Below are 24,719 nucleotides of genomic sequence, written 5' to 3'. Positions count from 1 at the left end.
ATTTCAGGTGTTACTCTGTGGGATAGGAATTCACTGAGAGAAGATTTGGACACCCATCCAAAGCACAAGACAGATTTTGACTTCAGTAGCTCCGACTCTCTCTCTAGTAAGGCCAGTCTCCTGGATGTAAGTGCTTCCCTGAAGGCCAGCTTCTTAAGTGGGCTGGTGGAGGTGGAAGGATCTGCCAAGTTTCTGCGAGACACCAAATCCTCAAACCAACAGTCCAGAGTAACAATGTCTTACAGTGAAACCACCAGATTCGATCAGCTCACAATGACTCATCTGGGCAAGATCACCTACCCTGAGGTGTTTGACCAGAAAACTGCAACTCATGTGGTCACGGCTGTACTCTACGGAGCTAAGGCCTTCATGGTGTTTGATCGGGGATTTTCAGAAGAGGAAAATAAGCAGGAGATTGAGGGAAAACTGAGTGTCATGGTCAAGAACATCCCAGGGATTTCTATAGAGGGACAAGGAGCTTTAGAAATGACAGATAGTGATAAGAAAATGGCTGAGAGCATTGCTTGCACATTTCATGGTGACTTACGTCTTGAGCAGAACCCCACCACTTACACAGAGGCCGTAGATGCGTTCAAGAAGCTCCCCACTATCCTGAAGCAGAATCCAGAGAACGCAGTTCCAATCAAAGTCTGGCTCTATCCTCTTTCTCTACTGGATAAAAAAGCTGCTAAGCTGGAGAGAGAAATCACAGCACGTCTGGTTTCAAACATTGAAGATATAATGGAGGACCTAGGAGAAGTAGAGAGAACATACAACGACCTGTCCAGAAAAACACTGATGAATGTTTTCAATGATATCAAAGAGAGGCTGCAGTCATTTCAGAGCGCATTCAGCATTTACAAGACAATGCTCCTGAAAGAAGTGGCGAGGGTCTTGCCTGCTATACGAGGAGGAGAGAAGGAGGAGAAGTCTCTGCAAGACATCCTGAAGATCCACTACAGCTCCCCTTTTAAAGCCGACAGGCTTAACCAGTGGTTAGATGATGTAAAGTCTGAACTTAACCTCTTGAGTTCTCACATCAAGATGCTGGACGGAATCACAACAGAGGACTCAGATCGTCTCAACAACATCTTATTTAATCTTAATATTGATGTTGTGGTGTGCTTGACCTTCACATCTCTGAAGTATGATGACCAGTATATTTCAGCCCTGAAGGAGTTTCTGGAATCTGACAAGTTTAAAGTGCTAGATGGGGAACAGAACATGGTTTCTGTGGCATCTGTTAGAACATGGTTCAGTGATCATGCTGTCATCTCAAAGATGAGAGAGACCTTAACTCTTTTCAAGAGTTTTTCAGAGGCTAATAAAGATGAAAAGAGATACAGATTCATTATGTCTTATATCTCTGATCCATCCAGTCCAGGCTCGTCCATCCGTCTGTATGAAAAAGGGAAGCTGACAGACACTCAGTTCCAGCCGGTGTCGAAGCCTCCGCCACCAGAAGTGAAGGATGTCCAGAAGCGCAGTGTGTCCCTGAAACTGCAGAAGTCCCCAACTGGAGAAACTGTGCAGTACAGAGTGGAGTACCAGCAGCTGAATGAGGAACAGTGGCATGTCATTAACACACCTGATGAAGTCTTCACTTTGAGTTTGGAGTTTGGAAAGCAGTACTTGATCCGCTACAGGATTGTGGGTAAAGTGGGAGTGAGTGAAGCCAGTGACGCTATCACCCACACGCCATCTTTGGGTAAGTGTCATATTCACATTTATTTATTTTTTCATTTTTTTCATCTTTATCTTTAAAAAGAAAAAGATTTGCTTCATTCACACAGTCAATGTTTGTATTGACAACCTTATTACCTAATAGGTGTGGCTATTGTGTCAGAGCAATAATTATACATAACTCATTATGATTATCCGTTATGATTAATTATGAATATTTTAATCAGTTAAATAGATTAACTTGATGTGTCTACATTAACATTACAATCAATCAATCAATCAATCAATCAATCAATCAATCAATCAATCAATCAATCAGTTAATCCTATGAACGTTCAGCATTGAATTAATTAATGGCCACAGAAAAATTATTCTTCCTTTGTATTTACATAAGAACAATCATTTAAGTGTCAATTTGTTTGCAGCAGGGAGTCATAACGGACAAGATCAAACAGACATACAACATACATACACAAAACATACATTGCAAGAGATAAAATTAGTTAGAAGAACCAGCTCAGAACAGATGGTTAAAGTTATGCAAAGAGTCTAACCGCGGTGAGAACCATCTCTGATAAGCTTCTTTGTCGGAGCAAAGGAGTTCACAGTTTTACTAGCTACACCGCAATTTGTATTTCTTAGTACATTACTTGCATTTGCCCAAGATGGCGTCCAAAGATACAGTCGTAGGAGAAAATCTTGATGGTTCTGTCTGATCGTTTTGCAGTTGTAATTGTTTCCTTCCGTGTTAAGCGAAGGAACGACGATGAACTTGCAAAGTTGCTTTGACTCCGTCGAGGTTGAGGAAGTTGCACATAGCATGAGGAGTTTGGGCCTGCTGGCCCATGGCCGTATTGTGGTGTCGGGTTTCCTGTCCCACACACGCAGGTTCTGTGTGTGTTAGCTCACAATTCTTGGTGGCCCGTCGGGTGGAAGCCCACAGGCCCAGCATGTGTCGTAGGTGCCAGGAAGAAAAGAAGAGAGTGAGTTAATCCGAACGTTTCTCTTTTAAGTTCTGGGAGTAGTCTCACCCTCCTGAGGTAGACTTGACCAATGAGATTGTTGGGATTTCCAAGCGGGAAATTCCTCTGGATATTTTATGGCTCTTTGTTTCAAGCATGAATCAATGGGTCTGTGCCCAGCTATACTCTAATTAATGCAACAAAGACACACTGCATCCTAAGGGTCCTACATAAAAGTGTACGTCGTGAAGCAAGCTTTAATCTGATAGGGGACAAGACATGTATGAGATTACTGTACATGAAATAGTAAGTTGTTCATAAGACAAATAGATGCATAGACGAAATAACATACAAGTAACACATTACAATTACAGTTATATGTGTACATACAATGTCATGTGTTTGTTTATTTATAGTCGGTTTGTCTATAACTTGAGGCAAAAGCGTGTGTTTTATAGGCTTTGTGTCTTAACTATGGCCTTTTCCATGTGGCAAATGTTTTTAGGGCCATACAACGTCTTATCAGTTGGTATTCAGGGTAACTGAGGATCTTTCTCTGTTGTGTTTGGGGTTAGGTCTAATATGAAGCACAAAGCATTTAAAACATATTTGTTAAATGTAACTGGGGATTATGTGTCTAACTTGCCTCAGTCACTACACTTCCATGAACAATAAATCATGTGAATCCATCAACACAAATCAATCACTACCTCTAGATAATATATTCAGTTCATCAAACAGTTAACATGAGCTGAAGTACCTAAATCAACTGACATTGGCTGATTGCCAGAGCAAGTCTCACAGACACAACTTCAAAATTCTGTCAGGATCTGGGTTACTTCTCTGTTTCTCCTCACTCTCATACCACCACACCCTGTCACACACTCTTTGACACATCCATCTCTCTCACTCTCCAGCGCACACACATACTGTCATGTGTCACACTGTCCTCACCTGTTGTTCATCACCATCAGCGCTCTCGCTGCTTTGTGCCCACACCTGTGTCGTGTCTTGTCTAATTACTCAGCCTAGTTCTGGTGTTCGTTCCCTCTGTTCTGTGTCGGAGTATTGTGTGAGTTATGTGAGTAACGCTCTCTCTTTTTGTCAGCTGTATTTCTTACCTGTGTCTTGTCTTATGAAGCATCGTTCGCCCTGTTGTCTCCCGTTGCCCGCCCTGGCGATCCTCACCTGTGGAGTTCTCCGCTCAGCTGCCGTCTTCTGGGGTCCCTCTCTCTGAGAGCATTTTCTGTTTGTTGTTAACACTTGTGGCAAAGTATCAGTTCGGAGCTTCCTGTCTATAGACTGTTTTGTTGGACATTAAAGACTTTGCATTATATCACCTTTGCTTTTGGATCCTTTTGTTTGCTTGTGACAGAATACTCCGACCACGCAATGGATCCAGCGAAGGGGGAATCATTTTTTTTGGCAGTAAAGATTCAAGGAGTGATGCTGGGTCGTCATGAGGAGGAGTTATCTGCTGCGAGAGATGCGGTGGAACGTTTGGCCGCACAGGTTAATGATCTGTCCGTTCGCCTCCTTCATGCGCACCAAGAGTCTCCTGTTGTTCAGCGCCCTCCATCTCTTCCTGAGCCCCGTGTGAACAATCCTCCATGTTATGCAGGTGAGCCGACTGAGTGTAGAGCCTTTTTGACTCAGTGTGAGGTGGCTTTTTCCCTGCAACCACAGACCTATGTGGAGGATCGTTCCCGCATCGCCTATGTGATTTCATTTCTGACTGGGCGTGCTCGTGAGTGGGGAGCCTCCGTTTGGGAGGCTGGGACTCCCTGTTGTCACTGTTTTGATCTTTTTAAGGAGGAGATGATCAAAGTATTCGACCAATCGGTCTTCGGACAGGAGGCATCGCGTCTTCTCGCGTCTTCTCGATCGCGTCTTCTCGATTCACCAGGGGAGGAGAACAGTGGCAGATTTTGCGATTGAATTTCGCACCCTGTCTACCACAGCTGAATGGAACGAGCCCGCTCTGGTCGCACGCTTCCTGGAGGGTCTGAATGTGGATTTGAAGGAGGAGATTTATGCTCGCGGTTCACCGACCCAGCTCGACCAACTGATAGAGCTGGCAATTCGCCTGGATAGATACTTTGAGCAACGGCGTCGGGCTCGTGCCGGCCCCACCACTCTTCGTGACCCTTCTATGCCTGTCACTGCTAGACCTGATCCTGAGCCCATGCAGTTGGGTAGCATTCGTCTTCTGCCGGAGGAGAGACAGCGCCGCATCTCCAACAGACTTTGTCTGTATTGCGGCATGGCTGGCCACTTCGCAGTGTCTTGCCCAGTAAAAGGCCAGAGCTCGCCAGTAGACAGAGGAGTACTGGCGAGCGCGACTATTACGTCCTCTCCATCAAGGTCCTGTACCACCTTGCCCGCCGTCCTTCGTTGGGCCGGTTCTACTGCCTCCTGTCCCGCTTTGATCGACTCGGGGGCTGAAGGGAACTTTATCGATGAGAGATGGGCTCGGGAGTGTAACATCGCCCTGGTGGACTTAAAGGGGAACACAACACCGTCTTTGCCCTGGATGGTAGTATGCTTTCTAATGTCCACCGTGTCACCAGTCCGGTGAGTCTCACGATCTCAGGGACCGTTTCCCGGGCCGCTTCTCTCCCGCCTCACCGCCCCTACGATAGTAGCATCGATCTCCTACCTGGCACCACGCCACCCTCCGGTAGATTATATTCTCTTTCGGTGCCCGAACGAGAGGCTTTAGAGAGATATCTCTCCGAGTCTCTTGACGCTGGGATTATTGTACCATCCTCTTTGCCAGCTGGTGCTGGTTTCTTCTTTGTTAAAAAGAAGGATGGATCATTGCGCCCTTGCATCGATTATAGGGGGTTGAACGACATAACGGTCAAGAACTGCTATCCCTTGCCCCTTATGTCGTCGGCTTTCGAGATCTTGCAGGGCGCAAAGATCTTTACTAAGTTGCACTTGTGTCCTGGCCCTGCCAGTTGTATTAAGTCAAGTGACCTCTAAAGGCTATTTGGAATATAGCAGGAAGTTTGAGGAGTGTGACCTCATTAATGAGGGACGATGATGTCATTATATTCAGACTCAATCTGACTGTGAGTCAGAGACACCATGAGGTTGCACATGTTGTGGGCTTCTTAGTCCAAGGACATTTTCTGTTTGGAGTTTGATGGGGCATTCTTTGTGAGTTTTGCTGATTTTGCTATCTTTAAGTTAAATGCATTTTGTATAGGGAAATTTGATGTATTATATTGTTTAAAATAGCCTGCATGTTTTTCATGGTTTCATGTGACATTGCTTAACGTCTTTAATGATTTGTTTGTCAAAGCAGTTTTTGTTCACATGTATCAGTGCATATAATTTCTTTCTTTTGTATTTGTATTTTCAGTTTTACACCATTCATTCAGTAAGCATTCTCAAACATCACTTTGTGGTTCCGGGAATTATTGTATGAAGGAGTTTAACTTGCTGGATAATTGAAAGTGGACTCAATGAGGCCAGTACAACTTGCGTAACACATACCACCTTGTTCGCATTAAGCAAGGAGACGAGTGGAAGACCGCGTTTTATTTTTTTATTTTTTATTTTTTTATTTTACCTTTATTTTACCAGAAAAGTCCCATTGAGTTACAATAACTCTTCTCCCAGGGAATCCTGGCCAAGGCTAGCGGCCAAAAGTTTCCAGAAAAAAATATAAAATAAACAAAAAAGACAAGACATAAATAACACAATACATAATGCACAATACATCACTGATCTCATGCACTACACAACAAGTCATTATACTTAACCTTTAAGAACCACACAAACATACAAGTGTTGTTAAGAGGCACCTAATTAAAACAAGTGCACTGTTCAGTCAGAGATGACTTTAAAAGATGTTTAAAAATATTTATAGATGGAAGTGATTCTAGATTTAAGGTGTTTTGAAGTTCATTCCAGATATATGGGGCATATGATGAGAATGCTTTTTTACCAAGGTCTGTTCTTGTTGGTGGAATAGTTAATAATATTTTCTTTGACAACCTTGTCCTGTAAACACTATTTTGGTAAATCAGCAAATTAGAAATATAGGTGGGTAATTTACCCATTAATGCTTTAGCAATAAAAAACAATAAATGGAATTTCCTTCTAAGGGAGAGGGAGGACCACTGTACAGTTTCATACAGAATGCAGTGGTGAGTCCTAGCTGCAGCACCTGTAATGAAACGTAACACTCCCATTGGTCACTTTGAGTATCGTGTCCTTCCTTTCGGGCTGGTCAATGCTTCCGCGGTATTTCAGGCATTGGTCAACGACGTCTTGCGCAACATGTTAAATGTCTTCGTATTCGTGTATCTGGACAACATCCTCATTTTCTCACCCTCACTCAAAGTACACGTTCAACACGTTCGTCGGGTCTTGCAACGACTACTCGAGAACCGTCTTTTCGTTAAATCAGAGAAGTGCATTTTTCATTCTCAATCGGTCACCTTCCTTGGTTCGGTGGTCTCGGCTGAGGGTATCAGCATGGATCCTGAGAAGGTGCGGGCGGTTCTCGATTGGCCTGTTCCAGATTCTCGAGTTGCTCTCCAATGATTTTTAGGTTTCGCGAATTTTTATAGACGGTTCATCCGTAACTTTAGTCAGGTTGCCGCTCCCCTATCTGCCCTCACCTCGACGAAGTCTCAGTTTGTTTGGTCAGAGATGGCACAAGACGCATTCGATCGACTCAAGAGGCTGTTCACCTCCGCACCCATTTTAGTCACCCCGGATCCTGAGGGACAATTCATAGTCGAGGTCGACGCCTCCGATGTAGGGGTTGGGGCTATTTTGTCGCAACGTTCCTCTCTGGATAACAGGGTTCATCCGTGCGCCTTCTTTTCCCATCGCCTTTCTCCGGCGGAGCGTAATTATGACGTTGGTAATCGGGAGCTTTTGGCGATTCGGTTAGCATTGGGGGAATGGCGGCACTGGTTGGAGGGAGCCAGTGTTCCATTTATCGTTTGGACAGACCACCGGAACCTCGAATACATCCGCTCCGCCAAAAGACTTAATGCTCGTCAGGCCCATTGGGCATTATTTTTTGGTCGTTTTGATTTTTCCATCTCCTTTAGGCCAGGTTCCAAGAACATTAAGCCCGATGCCCTCCTCTCACGGCTGTTTGGCTCCACAGAGGCAGCTTCAACCAATGAGGTAATCGTACCTCAGCACTGCGTGGTCGGAGCTGCCGTCTGGGGGGTGGAGCATACGGTGAAGAGGGCTCTCGCGCTCATGGTCAACCCCCCTCGCGCCCCGACCGGAATAATATTTGTTCCCACGACCACTCGTTCATCCATCCTCCAGTGGGGCCACGCCTCTAAATAAGTCGCCCATCCTGGTGTTAGGGGTACTTTGGCAAATATTCGTTGGAGATTTTGGTGGCCCACTAGAGAACGGGATATCCGTCGATTTGTAGCGTCTTGTCCTGCCTGTGCCCAAACTAAGTCAAGCAATGCCCCACCTGCGGGTCTCCTCAGACCACGTCCCATTCCGTCACACCCCTGGTCGCACATTGCTTTAGATTTCATAACCGGTCTTCCGTCATCCGCCGGTAACACGGTTATTCTTACTATAGTCGACCGTTTTTCCAAGGCTGCTCATTTCGTTCCTCTTCCTAAACTACCGTCCGCCCTAGAGACCGCGCAGGTAATGGTAGATCGCATATTTAAGATTCATGGTCTCCCTTCGGACATTGTGTCTGTCAGAGGGCCTCAATTCGCCTCTCAGTTCTGGAGGGAATTCTGCCAACTGATTGGGGCATCTCCCAGTCTGTCATCAGGATTCCATCCCCAGACCAATGGACAAGCCGAACGGACCAACCAGATTCTCGGAAGGATGCTGTGCAGCTTGACTTCACAGAGCCCAGCATCCTGGTGCGACCAACTAGCCTGAGCCGAATATGCCCATAACTCGCTACCCTCGTCCGCCACTGGGTTATCCCCATTTGAGAGCTGTCTGGGTTACCAACCTCCACTTTTTGCGTCGCAGGAGTCTGAGACTTCCGTGCCATCCGTGCAGGCTTTTATTCGGAGGTGCAAGCGTACTTGAAAGAGGGTGAGATCTGCGTTATGTCGTACTAGAGCGCGCACTCGTAGAGCTGCTAATCGTCGTCGGGTTAGGGCCCCTCGCTACGTCTGCGGGCAGAAGGTGTGGCTGTCCACCCAGAATCTACTGATACACGAGGGTTCTAAGAAACGTATGCCCCGTTTCATTGGTCCATTTGCTATTGTGAAGGTCCTCAGTCCGGTAGCAGTCAAACTAAGATTATCGCGTCAGTTACGTCGGGTACACCCTGTTTTTCACGTGTCCTGTATCAAGCCTGTCATTTGCGTTCCCACTCGTCCCGCCCCTCCTCCTCCTCTCGACGAGGTGGATTCCATTTACAGAGTTCGCAAGCTGCTTGATGTTCCTACTCGGGGGCGTGGCCACCAGTTCCTGGTGGATTGGGAGGGCTACGGTCCTGAGGAGAGGCGGTGGATTCCGGCTCGGGGCGTCCTGGATGGCTCGCTCATCGTGGATTTCTATCGGTCCCGTCAGGCCTCTTCCTTGGGAGCGCCAGGGGGCGCTCGTTGAGGGAGGGGTACTGTCAGGATCTGGGTTACTTCTCTGTTCCTCCTCACTCTCATACCACCACACCCTGTCACACACTCTTCGACAAATCCATCTCTCTCACCAAGGTTATTATAGTTTTGCTTTTTGAAATTAGTTTTTATTTCAGTATCGTTTTCAATTTTGCTACAAATTTCAGTTTAGTTTTAGTTAGTTTTACAAATGGTTTTGCTAGTTTTAGTTTAGTTTTTATTTTGCAAATACATTTCTATTTAGTTTTTATTTATTTAGTTTCAGTTTTAGTTTTAGTAATTATAGTTTCGCAGAGTTACCATAATGAAGTGTAGAGACCAAATCAAGGGTTTTAATTTCAGCAAAGTTTAATGTTTGCACTGATTAGAGTTTAATCTTACTAAACATCCTTAAGTGAAATAACTTGATAAACAAGCATTATTGTTTAAACCCAGGAAGGTCTTACAAAACATGCATAAAGTTGGGTCTTCACCTTTGAGCAAAAAAGCTCAAGTCAAACTATGACCTATATACAAACAACGATCTGGAGATTAAAAATGAAATAAATTATATTTTGATATTAAAAAATTATATTTGATATTTTTGACATAGGCTAATACTCAGAGGATCTATCTTAAAGAACAAAATAAATGCAACGTAAAATATAAAAGTAAAAATTATAAATTCCAGACAAACTCATTCATAACAAAGATGAAATATTGTTAAACAATTAAAAGCTTATTTTAATTTCTTCAGTAGTACAATGTAGGCTAGCAGTGTAAGACCACAGCTTAAGTCATCTGAATACAGCCAACACACACTGTTGTGCTGTGTGTGTGTGTGTGTGTGTGTGTTGTGCTATAATTGTAAAGGGGACCAATGTCCTCACTTATCTAGTAAAATATTATGATAACTGACTAGTAAGGACATTTGACTGGTCCTCACTAGTTAAAAAGGCTTATAAATCCAAAACATGCCAAAACATGTTTTTATTTAAATCTATTGTTTTGCACGTTCTTGGGATGGGTAGGTTCGGGGAGAGGGATTGGGTTAGGGGATATAAAATATCATTAACCTGATATAAAATCATTGGAAGTCCATGCAATGTCCTCACTTATATAGTGAAACAAACGTGTGTGTATGTGTGTCCTGGTATTCCCTATTTTGTGGGGAAATGTCTCCACACAGACAATAATATTATTAGTAGTAAATGATTATGATAACACCTTTGAGCCTGTCAATATTATGCAAACATGAAATCTCAAACGGACAGTAGGCTAGTACTTGCTACTAGTTGCTGACTTTTGCGCCTGCGTCTATCGTCGTGTAAGAAACGGCATTCTAAAACAGTAAGCTTAAGTTAAAAGAAGTTCAACGTGCATCGCATTACCTTGTGTTATTTCCCATTTCACTGCCACGGACGCATTGATTCTTTGTGAACTGCCGTTTAGGACTAGCGATGTGTTGCCTGTCTGCACGCGTCCGTCAGGGCAGCGGTTAATCTCCTCCTCAGATCACTTCACGCGCACTAGCGCGATATACAGACACTCCCTCAACCGCCACAGTCAGATTCTCCACCACATGAAATAGGGCTTATTAATAACGAAAACGAATATTTATTTTTGCTAATTATTATTTTATTTCAGTTAGTTTTTTAGTAAGAGTAGTTAGTTTCGTTTAGTTTTAGTTTTTTATTTATTCAGATTTTTTAATTTTATTTCAGTTTACTAAAATGTTTTTTGACCAATAGTTTTAGTCTTAGTTTCAGTTTTCGTTTACGAAAATAACCTTGTCTCTCACTCTCCAGCGCACACACATACTGTCATGTGTCACACTGTCCTCACCTGTTGTTCATCACCATCAGCGCTCTCGCTGCTTTGTGCCCACACCTGTGTCGTGTCTTGTCTAATTACTCAGCCTACTTCTGGTGTTCGTTCCCTCTGTTCTGTGTCGGAGTATTGTGTGAGTTATGTGAGTAACGCTCTCTCTTTTTGTCAGCTGTATTTCTTACCTGTGTCTTGTCTTATGAAGCATCGTTCGCCCTGTTGTCTCCTGTTGCCCGCCCTGGCGATCCTCACCTGTGGAGTTCTCCGCTCAGCTGCCGTCTTCTGGGGTCCCTCTCTCTGAGAGCATTTTCTGTTTGTTGTTAACACTTGTGGCAAAGTATCCAGTTCGGAGCTTCCTGTCTATAGACTGTTTTGTTGGACATTAAAAGCTTTGCATTATATAACCTTTGCTTTTGGATCCTTTTGTTTGCTTGTGACAAATTCATGTCACAATGGGCCTTTTTAACATTATCAAACCCTCAAAAGTGCTTCTGTCAGGATTCTGGGCTCTGGAAACATTTCTCTAAATTTCTTCTGTATTGGAGGATTTCTGCATCTGTTAGCAATGGATGTAGCGATAATTTTCTCTTGACAGGATAATCACACTCTTCATGTCTGTTGATTTCCACAGACGCTGATCCAGAGATCAGGAGCGACTTCCTACACTGTAAGGCAATAACATCTACATGATAATAATCTACACTCTTATTCTATAAAATCCGAATCAAACTAGCCAAATCTAATTTTGTTGCAATATTGTCCTGTTTAACACTGTGAAGCTGCTTTGAAACAATCCTCATTGTAAAAGCGCTATATAAATAAAGTTGATTGAGTGATTGATTGAATAAGAACACAAGCAGAAAAACTCATGAGTGTGATCATGTTCTTTCTGGAGAAGGGGAAAGAAAACATTACAGAAGAGTTTTAGAGTTGATCATATGAATGATGATTAAACTGAACTAAGACTGCTGATTTATTGATTATGACGAGTTCAGCTACATTAAAAGATTAGATTCATAATTTCTGTTTCTAATGTGTTTTCTCTTCATCAGATTCACTTCGCCTCAATCTGGACCTGAACACAGTGCATAGAAACTTCCGTCTGTCTGAGGACAACAGAGAGATTGCTTGCATTAGCACAGTTCATCCATATCCTGATCATCCAGACAGATTTGATCATTATGGTCAGGCGTTGTGTAGAGAGATTGTGAGTAAACCTTCTTACTGGGAGGTTGAGTGGAATGGAAATTTTGTGTTTATAGCAGTGTCATATCAGAGCATCAGCAGGAAAGGAGGGAGTGATGGGTGTGTGTTTGGAAGTAATGAACAGTCCTGGAGTTTGGTTTGCTATCCTGACAAATACTCATTCTGGCACAATAAAGTAAAGACTGTTCTCCCTGTAAAGCCCATCAGCAGTAGAGGTAATAGAGTAGGAGTGTATGTGAACCCCAGTGCAGGAACTCTGTCCTTCTACAGCGTCTCTGGAGACTCAATGAGCCTCATCCACTCAGTCCAGGCCACATTCACTCAGCCGATCTATCCTGGGTTTAGGGTTGATCCTGGATCATCACTGAAACTGCTTTGATGAGTCAGAATAGACCGATGAGAGATTCTACCCATAATTTGAGCTCATGATCAATCAGTGACAGTCAGATGTAATAGAGTCTATTCATTACATTAATACTACAGCTGAATTTCTGTCACTGAAACAACATGTGTGTATGTGTAATAAATACTCATATAGACAATAAGAATGGTGTCTCTCTGTGTTTTTCTCAATTTATCTGTTTGTGTTAATGGAGCTTCATTCAGCTTTCAGCTTCAATCAGCAATTCAGTTTTATTAATAATAATAATAATAATAATAAATATAGCTGCAAGCAGCAATTGTCAGGGCCAAGCGAAAATGAAGACAAAAAGACATGCCATCATAGCTAGCTAGATGAGCCATTAACCCCTTAGCAGTCAACCACACTTTTGGCAAGGGAGTGCAACGTGACATATCCAAAATAAAATTGTTGCTGTTAATGAGTCCTTCTGACTACATAAAAGGACAGATTGATGCAAGGCAGTTCATAATAACCGAGTAGGGAACCGGATCTAAAATACTGGTAGTAGAGTTCATGGACTTCATTGTACTTAAAATAAAATCATCTCCGACGGTTACAAAGTTCGAAAAGGTAGTGATTGGGGAATTTGAAGGCTGAATATTAGAAATGGATCATGGAGACATAACATTTATTTTAAAAGTAATAAGTCTATGGTCACTTATACTCATGTCAATACTATCCAGAGATTGGATACCAATACCAGCAAACACACATCTAATATATGGCCCAGCCTATGGGTCGGAAAAGTAACATGCTGTTTAAAGTCAATCCAAAATGTCATAAAAGGTAGCAGTTTTGACACAATTTGGATAATCAATATGGAAATTGACATCATCAGTCAAGACCATAGACGGACAGAGTGGACTAAGAAGTGTTACCAACTCAGTAAACTTTAAAAAAATAAAGGATTTGGTTTTGGTTGACGATAAATGAGCAGCAGCACAAGAACAGGTGAAACACTATTGACTTTAAAAACCAGACATTCAAATTATGAAACAGTTGGAGTATCGAGTGATAAGTTTGATGCAAATATCACAGCCAAGCCACCACCCTTACCAGAAGCTCCAGGCATGTCAATATATTTATATCCAGATGGGGCACACATGTTCAAATTAAGATAGTCATTGTCTTTGTGCCAAGTTTCACTGAGACAAAGAATGTCATTTTTCCTGTCAAGGATAGTGTCAGTGATAAGTGTTGAAGTGAGAGAGTCGCATAGTGTTACAGCACCCGTTCGCCGCGGGTCTCCGAGAGAGAACTTCAGGATAGTGTAGGTTACCATCAGGGTTCTAAATTAACGCTGTTGATAAAAACTTACTAGCCAGTTTGGCCGGTGATACATGAGGCATACATAAGGCTCTGTTCTCGGTCATTTATCCCCCTGGCAGCACTTCCTACATTTCCCATGATCACCGTGCCGTAATGCTACGTGATAACGTTTCATACGCCCATTGGCTGCGCACAGTTTGCAGTGAAACCTTGTCCAGGACAAGTGGATTTTTTTGAAGGGGTAAGTGAAAGAGAATTGTACTTACCTGACCGTATCCTGATAAAAAAACGTCAAAAAAATAACTAGGGAATTACCAAAATGAAAGAATGATTCTACATTAATTTAGTGTAAGTGGCAATGGATAGTGGATCATAGTATAATGTATAATAAACTGCCGGTAACAAGGTTACGCTGTTAACGCTCACGCAGCCTCTCGAGGAGAAATCACAACACATGAGCACAGCTCATACAAAGAAACCCAATAAAATACACGGTTAAAATTTGTTACAAATTGTGGAGCTTTTATATTTATAACAAATGATAGCCTACAGTTAAGCAACATGACAGAACCAAGAGTGCTGTTTTCCTGAATACCATCACGACTGAAAATTACACTTTATTTCATATGACAGTTCCAAAAAACATTTATTAACATTATGTCACTTACATTTTAGATGCTAACTGTTTTTGTTAGATTTCAGCTACAAAAATAGTTCCAAACAAAGATCACTGCAGAACCATAACGCATCTCACAGCAACAGTGCGTCACTGAACAATTCAGTGTTTGAATGAATCGGTTGAATCAAAGATTCAATGACCTGTTTGTAAACAACTGCCTCATTCTTGAATGAATCATCCGTTTTAATGAATCGTTTAAATGACTCAGTGACTCACTCATTAAGATGTTTACTGCTGCCACCTACTGTTGGTTTAGTTTCATCTTTCCAACATTTCTTATTTGTATATTTAAACATATTTGAAACAATCTTATAACGTGAATTAATGCAGTTGTAATTTTTGTTTGTGTAAATTATTTAGTTTGATTGGTAACAGCCCTATAGTGCCTTATTCTAATTTAATTTCTAGATTAAATGAAAAAATAAATAAAATGAAAGCTAAAGCATAGTTGCTATATTATTTTATAAAATGACCTTTAAAAAGGTAAAAATATGCAGATTTAAAATATGACAAAGCTGATTGAACACTGGTGAGAATTTTTTTTCAGAATAAATTATATTTACAAAAAATAAAAAAAATAATCTGGACAAGCACATTTTTTACTCGGACAAGTGCATGACAGATTTACTTGTTCGAAGGACGAACAAGTAAAAAGGCTTAATGTCGAACCCTGTAACTTACTTGAGTACTCTAATTTACCTCTGTGTACTTTATATGTGTTTTTCATGTCAACAATGTTATATAAATGATCAAATGCATTTAGTGGCACTCATAATTTCTCTTATTTTCTTATTTTTATTTTCAAAAAAATATGGCTAGTGGAAATTCCGATTGGCTGGTAACTGTGATCAAATAAGTTAATTTAGAACCCTGGTTACCATGGCCGATTCCATGGTAAACAGAAGTATTGTTTTAAATATAATTTATGTATGTAGAATTGTGGTATATTAAACAGTTTAATCCAAGTGTGTTTTAGGGGTTCAAGCACTGAAGCTGCTGCAACACTAGAATGTTTGTGCTGTTTTGTCTATTATTATTTTCAACAAATACATAAAACTGATCCATCAAATCCCTGTGAAAACATGAAAAGGTCAGGCATCACCTGTTTATGTGTTGATCTGTATCTGTTGATCTATATCTGTAGATCAAACCCGATGAATCCTGATACACACAAATGGCAGGATAATCTGAGGAGAGACACCAACAAGATGCTCAAATCCGGCCATAGGGGTGTTACAGCTGAAAAACACCACAGATGTCACATGTCCAGTCTTCGTCTCCGGTGTTTTCCTCATGTTCTTCCTGGTTTCTGTTTGGTCACATGTTTCTAGTTTTCCCGCCACTGTCAGTCTCAGCGTGTTGTCAGCTGTGTCTCGTCATCTGTGTCACCTGTTCCCCCTCGTTAGTCTTTCATCAGTGCCTGTATTTAAGTTCCTAGTTTTCACTCTGTCTTTCCGGTCTTGATGTTAACACCTTAGATGTCCTTCTGTGTTTATTATGTTCTAAGGAAGCACATATAGTGGGTTTGTGGGGAAAATCCCATTAATATAAATTGCTAGTGATGGCGAAGTGAAGCTTTCTGAACCAGTGAAGCTTTCAGCACAGTTGTATCAGAAAAAGGTTCATTCCTCGAAGCTTTTCAAGTCAGAGCTCAACGAGGACCTCTGCTGGTGAAAGTGAGGGAAAGCGCTGTGTCGCAAAATGTTTTGCAACCGACGCATTATCTAGAAGCAAAAAGTGAATTAATGGATTGATTAATAAATTAATGAATTAATCAATATATTATATATATCATTATATGACACAATCTGTTCCATTGCATACTCCTAGTAACGTAAACCTATAGCCTAAAGATATGATTTTGTATTGTGAATGTGATAATATTTCCTGTTTGTAAACAAATAAAACTCACGAATAAAGGAAGTATGCTAAATAAATGCATGCACACAAGGAAAATAAATGATCAACCTTATTGGGCGAAATCAAATGAAAGTGTTCCCACATTTCAGAACGCCCTTTCTTTGCAGCAGGTTCCATAACAAACTCGCGCAATACACCTCAACAACCCACAAGGGCACGCCCTGTGTCGCGCATTTTTAAACCTTTCTGAATCAGTCATGTGGGTGTTTGTGAAACGAAGCTTCGGACGTCATTGGTCACGTGGTTTTGATAGAACGAATCAAGCATCGATACAAAGCTTCACAGAAAATTGTTTCATTTTTGTGACACACGCTTCGGAGCTTTGGTGTCACTGTTAACATCACTATAAATTGCCATTGTACACATTGTGCCCCGGATGGACCGTAGGGTGAATTTGGATCCACTTTGCCCTTTAGGTAACGGCTATTGGGATGTTTCTGCTTACCCCACCTTCCGCGCCTCTCAAACTGCTGACCACGGAATAAGGGGGTAATGGACTCCTGTAGGGGGTGACACTCGTCTGCTGACCTCCACCCTCATCTCTGGGACCTTTTAATTGTCCATTTCTGAACATGTTTTGGGGTCAAATGGGGTAGTTTCTCCCACTAATGCACTATTTGTCCATTTTCCCTTTGAGTGAATGGACTGGGCTCTTACTTGGGGGCCTTTACTGCCATGGACCATCTATTTTTCCATCTCTCTACTGGGCACATAGAGCTACTCGGGCTGCGGGCCCCTTCCCACAAACCCCCTGTTGCTCCGCTTCCCTACTATAGTGGCGGTGTCATGAAAAATCCTGTCCCCCTGTGAAATGTGAAAAGTTTGGTGGCCCTACGACCTCGTTCAGGGGTCAAAAGGTAAAAAAAAGCGGTCCTGCGTCCATCAAAGCATTACGTGATTAAAGAGAGCGTGGGACGGCTCCCGTATGGAGACGGAAGGTCTTGGGCCCTTGAGATTTGAGATTTCGACTCTCAAGGGGCCCCCGACTGACGGCCCGAAGCATAATAACGTAAGACCTTCTCAAAAAAAGTTGCTTTCTTGCATCCAAAAATCACTTGAAAGCCTCTGTCTTTATAAGAGTGACAGAGGCCTGAGTGAGAGATTTTTTTTAGATTAAATATATAAATAAATATATATTTGTATGTTATATACACATACATACACACACACACACACACACACACACACACACTATATATATATATATATATATATACACACACACACACACACAGTTGATTCAAAATTAGTCTAATTGAATTTGTGATGTTAGACTTGAATAGTCAATATATTTCCCATATTTGTATATGTCTGATATTAACTGAGAATAATATAAAAAATAAAATAAATAACTACGTGCTTTTTACTAAAAAGGTTGTGAACTTGTGTTCTATACGGTGACAAGTCACGTGACAAAAGAACGAACGACTCAAACCCGAGACTCGATCAAAAGAACTAATCTTTTCTGTTTCCGTTATTGAAAGCATAGACTCTATGGGACTAACAGGAAGAACGAAAGACTCAAACCCGAAAGACTCGTAAGAACTAATCTTTTCTGTTTCCGGACCTGTGTCACGCACGGTCCGGGCGGCCCAGCCCCCAGATCTGATCAGAGTCAGACACAGACGAGTCGACAGCTAACGTCTCGAGGAGCTCGAAGACACGAGAGGCGGAGAACAAACGTGATAAATATGAAGTTGCAAGAGAAAGAATGTTTTGGATCAGGAGGTGAGGTGAACTAACAGAGAAACTGCAATAGCCTGACCCAACAACTAATCAATTAATTAAACATTTCAGTTTCTTATAATTTGGCTTTGGTTGCTGTACCCTATAGTTTATTTGTATGTAGTTTTAAAATGTAATCAACATTTTCATAAGTACTAGATGTGTTGGGCTATTTAACATGTCATTTTGGTGAAATGAACGAAATGACTCGAAATGACTCGAAAAAAGATTCGTTCATTTTGCTGAACGAGACTCAAAGATCCGAGTCAGTAAAATGATCCGAACTTCCCACTACTAGCGCGTGTGTACGTGTGTGTGTGTGTTTATATATATAACAGACACGTTTCTTCTGCTCACCAAGGCTGCATTTATGTTATTAAAAATACAAAAAAAGCTGTAATATTGTGATATATTATTAAAATGTAAGATAACTATAGCTATAATGTTTTCTACTTGAATATATTTTAAAATATAATCTATTCCTGTGATGTAAAGCTGAATTTTGAGCATCACTACTCTAGACTTTAGTATCACATGATCCTTCAGAAACAATTCTAAAATGCAAACGCTTTATATTTCAGATAAATGCTGTTCTTTTGAAAAATGTACACAACTGTTTTCAACATTGATAATAATAATAAATGTTAGAATGATCTCTGAGGGATCATGTGACACTAAATACTGGAGTAATTATTCTGAACATTCAGCTTTGAATCACAGAAATAAAATGCATTTTAAAATATATTCAAATTTAATTTTTTTTTTACATTTTAACAAATATTTCAAAATAATACTGTGTTTGCTGTATTTTTTTATGCAGCCTTGGTGAGCAGAAGAGACTTCAAAACCATTAAAAAAATCTAAATGAAAGTGTTACTACATTAACAAAAGAAAATATATATGGTTATTGAGATTCCAGTACTACATAATGTTGCTGTACTATTTTCACTGTGGTAAAACCATGTATAACTAGAACGAAGAAATGTTTTTGGAACTATTTATTTTATGCAATCTTATTACACATTACAAATTGAAAATAATGGTCAAGTCCATTCATAAAATAGATCGTAATTAACAAATGGCGTGTTAAAGATGAGAAATAGTTAATTTGGCAAGCTCTCTAATAGGAGGAGCATCACATGTTATCACAGGAAAAACTAATGTGCTTTACGTGATTTGATACCATCTAATTGACAATATTTATGTAAACACAAAAAACTAAACAAAAACACGAAAATGAAAGTTATATTCATTCATAATTTAGCGTGCAAATCATACTACGATGAATTGGAGGAAAGAAAATACGACAGGGTAAAGTCTAGTTTGCTCACACGGGCGATCTTATTAAGGTTTCAGCATTAATAGTAAAAGATGAGGTAAAATAAAGTAACTTACCTTTTTTAGATGAGTTGAATAAAACGAACGCTGTTGTGTGTTTTCCTGGTGTTTTCACACGAGTGGAAAGGCAGCTGGAGCTTCTTTAAGTATATCAGGTGTCACCCTCAATGCTAAATGTAGGAACACCCTAATTTCTGGCACAACAGATAAAAGCCCTTGCATTGGCCGGGAATCGGACCCGGGCCGCCAGCGTGGCAGGCGAGAATTCTACCACTGAACCACCAATGCTCGACACGCAGCTCGCCCTCGTTTGGTCGGCACGAGAGACGCGGCGCTTGCACTCATTAGTTTTTAGAAACTCTTTCATTTCACACCAGTGGAAAGGCAACTGGAGCTTCTTTAAGTAAATCAGGTGTCACTCTTTAACTTTTAATCACAGTCAGTAATGCTGATCAGCAGAAGGGACATAAGAAGGCTTTACAGAAACAGACTTCTGGAAGTCCCAAACAAACTTTTTGCATTGGCCGGGAATCGAACCCGGGCCTCCCGCGTGGCAGGCGAGAATTCTACCACTGAACCACCAATGCTCGACACGCAGCCTGCCCTCGTGTGGTCGCCACGAGAGACGAGCCGCTCGCACTCATTAGCTCGTTGTGACAGAAGCAAGAGCCAGATCAGGTGCCTGTGAGAGGAGCGCGGTCCGGTTGCCAAACGCACGCATATTAAGTGACGGTCATGCTTCGACAGTTCACTTTTCACACGAGTGGAAAGGCAGCTGGAGCTTCTTTAAGTAAATCAGGTGTCACCCTCTATGCTAAATGTAGAAACACCCTCATTTCTGGCACAACAGATAAAAGCCCTTGCATTGGCCGGGAATCGGACCCGGGTCTCTCGCGTGGGAGGCGAGAATTCTACCACTGAACCACCAATGCTCAGCTGCAAAGCCACCTGTGCTTACAGTGAGCGAGGGCATGCTTCTTGGCTCGTCGAAAGAGACGGCAGATGAGGAACACATATTGATCTTGCATTAAGTCCCCTTTTACGAGTTGCGATCATTTGGTGCTTCACGATGATGGCAGGATATTGCTATTTAACTTATAATCCCAGTCAGTAATGCTGATCAGCAGAAGCGACATAAGAAGGCTTTACAGAAACAGACTTCTGGAAGTCCCAAACAAACTTTTTGCATTGGCCGGGAATCTAACCCGGGCCTCCCGCGTGGCAGGCGAGAATTCTACCACTGAACCACCAATGCTCGACACGCAGCCTGCCCTCGTTTGGTCGGCACGAGAGACGCGGCGCTCGCACTCATTAGCTCGTTGTGACAGAAGCAAGAGCCAGATCAGGTGCCTGTGAGAGGAGCGCGGTCCGGTTGCCAAACGCACGCATATTAAGTGACGGTCATGCTTCGACAGTTCACTTTTCACACGAATGGATAGGCAGCTGGGGCTTCTTTAAGTAAATCAGGTGTCACCCTCAATGCTAAATGTAGAAACACCCTCATTTCTGGCACAACAGATAAAAGCCCTTGCATTGGCCGGGAATCGGACCCGGGTCTCTCGCGTGGGAGGCGAGAATTCTACCACTGAACCACCAATGCTCAGCTGCAAAGCCACCTGTGCTTACAGTGAGCGAGGGCATGCTTCTTGGCTCATCGAAAGAGACGGCAGATGAGGAACACATATTGATCTTGCATTAAGTCCCCTTTTACGAGTTGCGATCATTTGGTGCTTCACGATGATGGCAGGATATTGCTATTTAACTTATAATCCCAGTCAGTAATGCTGATCAGCAGAAGCGACATAAGAAGGCTTTACAGAAACAGACTTCTGGAAGTCCCAAACAAACTTTTTGCATTGGCCGGGAATCGAACCCGGGCCTCCCGCGTGGCAGGCGAGAATTCTACCACTGAACCACCAATGCTCGACACGCAGCTCGCCCTCGTTTGGTCGGCACGAGAGACGCGGCGCTTGCACTCATTAGTTTTTAGAAACTCTTTCATTTCACACCAGTGGAAAGGCAACTGGAGCTTCTTTAAGTAAATCAGGTGTCACTCTTTAACTTTTAATCCCAGTCAGTAATGCTGATCAGCAGAAGCGACATAAGAAGGCTTTACAGAAACAGACTTCTGGAAGTCCCAAACAAACTTTTTGCATTGGCCGGGAATCGAACCCGGGCCTCCCGCGTGGCAGGCGAGAATTCTACCACTGAACCACCAATGCTCGACACGCAGCTCGCCCTCGTTTGGTCGGCACGAGAGACGCGGCGCTTGCACTCATTAGTTTTTAGAAACTCTTTCATTTCACACCAGTGGAAAGGCAACTGGAGCTTCTTTAAGTAAATCAGGTGTCACTCTTTAACTTTTAATCACAGTCAGTAATGCTGATCAGCAGAAGCGACATAAGAAGGCTTTACAGAAACAGACTTCTGGAAGTCCCAAACAAACTTTTTGCATTGGCCGGGAATCGAACCCGGGCCTCCCGCGTGGCAGGCGAGAATTCTACCACTGAACCACCAATGCTCGACACGCAGCTCGCCCTCGTTTGGTCGGCACGAGAGACGCGGCGCTTGCACTCATTAGTTTTTAGAAACTCTTTCATTTCACACCAGTGGAAAGGCAACTGGAGCTTCTTTAAGTAAATCAGGTGTCACCCTTTAACTTATGATCACAGTCAGTAATGCTGATCAGCAGAAGCGACATAAGAAGGCTTTACAGAAACAGACTTCTGGAAGTCCCAAACAAACTTTTTGCATTGGCCGGGAATCGAACCCGGGCCTCCCGCGTGGCAGGCGAGAATTCTACCACTGAACCACCAATGCTCGACACGCAGCCTGCCCTCGTGTGGTCGCCACGAGAGACGAGCCGCTCGCACTCATTAGCTCGTTGTGACAGAAGCAAGAGCCAGATCAGGTGCCTGTGAGAGGAGCGCGGTCCGGTTGCCAAAGGCACGCATATTAAGTGACGGTCATGCTTCGACAGTTCACTTTTCACACGAATGGATAGGCAGCTGGGGCTTCTTTAAGTAAATCATGTGTCACCCTCAATGCTAAATGTAGAAACACCCTCATTTCTGGCACAACAGATAAAAGCCCTTGCATTGGCCGGGAATCGGACCCGGGTCTCTCGCGTGGGAGGCGAGAATTCTACCACTGAACCACCAATGCTCAGCTGCAAAGCCACCTGTGCTTACAGTGAGCGAGGGCATGCTTCTTGGCTCGTCGAAAGAGACGGCAGATGAGGAACACATATTGATCTTGCATTAAGTCCCCTTTTACGAGTTGCGATCATTTGGTGCTTCACGATGATGGCAGGATATTGCTATTTAACTTATAATCCCAGTCAGTAATGCTGATCAGCAGAAGCGACATAAGAAGGCTTTACAGAAACAGACTTCTGGAAGTCCCAAACAAACTTTTTGCATTGGCCGGGAATCGAACCCGGGCCTCCCGCGTGGCAGGCGAGAATTCTACCACTGAACCACCAATGCTCGACACGCAGCTCGCCCTCGTTTGGTCGGCACGAGAGACGCGGCGCTTGCACTCATTAGTTTTTAGAAACTCTTTCATTTCACACCAGTGGAAAGGCAACTGGAGCTTCTTTAAGTAAATCAGGTGTCACCCTTTAACTTATGATCACAGTCAGTAATGCTGATCAGCAGAAGCGACATAAGAAGGCTTTACAGAAACAGACTTCTGGAAGTCCCAAACAAACTTTTTGCATTGGCCGGGAATCTAACCCGGGCCTCCCGCGTGGCAGGCGAGAATTCTACCACTGAACCACCAATGCTCGACACGCAGCTCGCCCTCGTTTGGTCGGCACGAGAGACGCGGCGCTTGCACTCATTAGTTTTTAGAAACTCTTTCATTTCACACCAGTGGAAAGGCAACTGGAGCTTCTTTAAGTAAATCAGGTGTCACCCTTTAACTTATGATCACAGTCAGTAATGCTGATCAGCAGAAGCGACATAAGAAGGCTTTACAGAAACAGACTTCTGGAAGTCCCAAACAAACTTTTTGCATTGGCCGGGAATCTAACCCGGGCCTCCCGCGTGGCAGGCGAGAATTCTACCACTGAACCACCAATGCTCGACACGCAGCCTGCCCTCGTGTGGTCGCCACGAGAGACGAGCCGCTCGCACTCATTAGCTCGTTGTGACAGAAGCAAGAGCCAGATCAGGTGCCTGTGAGAGGAGCGCGGTCCGGTTGCCAAACGCACGCATATTAAGTGACGGTCATGCTTCGACAGTTCACTTTTCACACGAATGGATAGGCAGCTGGGGCTTCTTTAAGTAAATCATGTGTCACCCTCAATGCTAAATGTAGAAACACCCTCATTTCTGGCACAACAGATAAAAGCCCTTGCATTGGCCGGGAATCGGACCCGGGTCTCTCGCGTGGGAGGCGAGAATTCTACCACTGAACCACCAATGCTCAGCTGCAAAGCCACCTGTGCTTACAGTGAGCGAGGGCATGCTTCTTGGCTCGTCGAAAGAGACGGCAGATGAGGAACACATATTGATCTTGCATTAAGTCCCCTTTTACGAGTTGCGATCATTTGGTGCTTCACGATGATGGCAGGATATTGCTATTTAACTTATAATCCCAGTCAGTAATGCTGATCAGCAGAAGCGACATAAGAAGGCTTTACAGAAACAGACTTCTGGAAGTCCCAAACAAACTTTTTGCATTGGCCGGGAATCGAACCCGGGCCTCCCGCGTGGCAGGCGAGAATTCTACCACTGAACCACCAATGCTCGACACGCAGCTCGCCCTCGTTTGGTCGGCACGAGAGACGCGGCGCTTGCACTCATTAGTTTTTAGAAACTCTTTCATTTCACACCAGTGGAAAGGCAACTGGAGCTTCTTTAAGTAAATCAGGTGTCACCCTTTAACTTATGATCACAGTCAGTAATGCTGATCAGCAGAAGCGACATAATAAGGCTTTACAGAAACAGACTTCTGGAAGTCCCAAACAAACTTTTTGCATTGGCCGGGAATCGAACCCGGGCCTCCCGCGTGGCAGGCGAGAATTCTACCACTGAACCACCAATGCTCGACACGCAGCTCGCCCTCGTTTGGTCGGCACGAGAGACGCGGCGCTTGCACTCATTAGTTTTTAGAAACTCTTTCATTTCACACCAGTG

General features: G+C 43.0%; 1 protein-coding gene and 12 non-coding genes across 15 annotated transcripts in view; 1 reads left to right on the top strand and 12 right to left on the bottom strand.

The window, feature by feature from the left end:
- LOC137048025 (cytolytic toxin-alpha-like) overlaps positions 1-12,789 on the top strand; it is a 34,870-nt gene extending 22,081 nt beyond the window's left edge. For all 3 annotated transcript variants that reach the window (XM_067425994.1, XM_067426002.1, XM_067426011.1), the window contains 3 exons: positions 8-1,708; positions 11,667-11,702; positions 12,088-12,789. In XM_067425994.1, coding sequence (XP_067282095.1) covers positions 8-1,708; positions 11,667-11,702; positions 12,088-12,620 — 2,270 coding nt within the window. In that variant the 3' untranslated portion in view covers positions 12,621-12,789. The remainder of the gene's footprint in view (positions 1-7; positions 1,709-11,666; positions 11,703-12,087) is intronic.
- A 7,302-nt stretch (positions 12,790-20,091) lies between these two features.
- trnag-gcc (transfer RNA glycine (anticodon GCC)) lies at positions 20,092-20,162 on the bottom strand. Its single transcript has one exon. It is a non-coding gene; the product is annotated as a tRNA-Gly (tRNA).
- A 274-nt stretch (positions 20,163-20,436) lies between these two features.
- On the bottom strand, positions 20,437-20,507 carry trnag-ccc (transfer RNA glycine (anticodon CCC)). Its single transcript has one exon. It is a non-coding gene; the product is annotated as a tRNA-Gly (tRNA).
- Positions 20,508-21,104: 597 nt separating this feature from the next.
- Positions 21,105-21,175, bottom strand: trnag-ccc (transfer RNA glycine (anticodon CCC)). Its single transcript has one exon. It is a non-coding gene; the product is annotated as a tRNA-Gly (tRNA).
- A 252-nt stretch (positions 21,176-21,427) lies between these two features.
- On the bottom strand, positions 21,428-21,498 carry trnag-gcc (transfer RNA glycine (anticodon GCC)). The gene has a single exon. It is a non-coding gene; the product is annotated as a tRNA-Gly (tRNA).
- A 228-nt stretch (positions 21,499-21,726) lies between these two features.
- Positions 21,727-21,797, bottom strand: trnag-gcc (transfer RNA glycine (anticodon GCC)). Its single transcript has one exon. It is a non-coding gene; the product is annotated as a tRNA-Gly (tRNA).
- Positions 21,798-22,025: 228 nt separating this feature from the next.
- Positions 22,026-22,096, bottom strand: trnag-gcc (transfer RNA glycine (anticodon GCC)). The gene has a single exon. It is a non-coding gene; the product is annotated as a tRNA-Gly (tRNA).
- Positions 22,097-22,324: 228 nt separating this feature from the next.
- On the bottom strand, positions 22,325-22,395 carry trnag-gcc (transfer RNA glycine (anticodon GCC)). The gene has a single exon. It is a non-coding gene; the product is annotated as a tRNA-Gly (tRNA).
- A 274-nt stretch (positions 22,396-22,669) lies between these two features.
- Positions 22,670-22,740, bottom strand: trnag-ccc (transfer RNA glycine (anticodon CCC)). Its single transcript has one exon. It is a non-coding gene; the product is annotated as a tRNA-Gly (tRNA).
- A 252-nt stretch (positions 22,741-22,992) lies between these two features.
- Positions 22,993-23,063, bottom strand: trnag-gcc (transfer RNA glycine (anticodon GCC)). Its single transcript has one exon. It is a non-coding gene; the product is annotated as a tRNA-Gly (tRNA).
- An 872-nt stretch (positions 23,064-23,935) lies between these two features.
- On the bottom strand, positions 23,936-24,006 carry trnag-ccc (transfer RNA glycine (anticodon CCC)). The gene has a single exon. It is a non-coding gene; the product is annotated as a tRNA-Gly (tRNA).
- Positions 24,007-24,258: 252 nt separating this feature from the next.
- Positions 24,259-24,329, bottom strand: trnag-gcc (transfer RNA glycine (anticodon GCC)). Its single transcript has one exon. It is a non-coding gene; the product is annotated as a tRNA-Gly (tRNA).
- Positions 24,330-24,557: 228 nt separating this feature from the next.
- Positions 24,558-24,628, bottom strand: trnag-gcc (transfer RNA glycine (anticodon GCC)). Its single transcript has one exon. It is a non-coding gene; the product is annotated as a tRNA-Gly (tRNA).
- Positions 24,629-24,719: the final 91 nt, after the last annotated feature.

This window comes from Pseudorasbora parva, chromosome 2 (genome assembly GCF_024679245.1).
Source record: "Pseudorasbora parva isolate DD20220531a chromosome 2, ASM2467924v1, whole genome shotgun sequence".
Classification (NCBI taxonomy): domain Eukaryota; kingdom Metazoa; phylum Chordata; class Actinopteri; order Cypriniformes; family Gobionidae; genus Pseudorasbora; species Pseudorasbora parva.
Note: the sequence above shows the minus strand (reverse complement) of the source record. Positions and strands in the feature narration are given on the sequence as shown.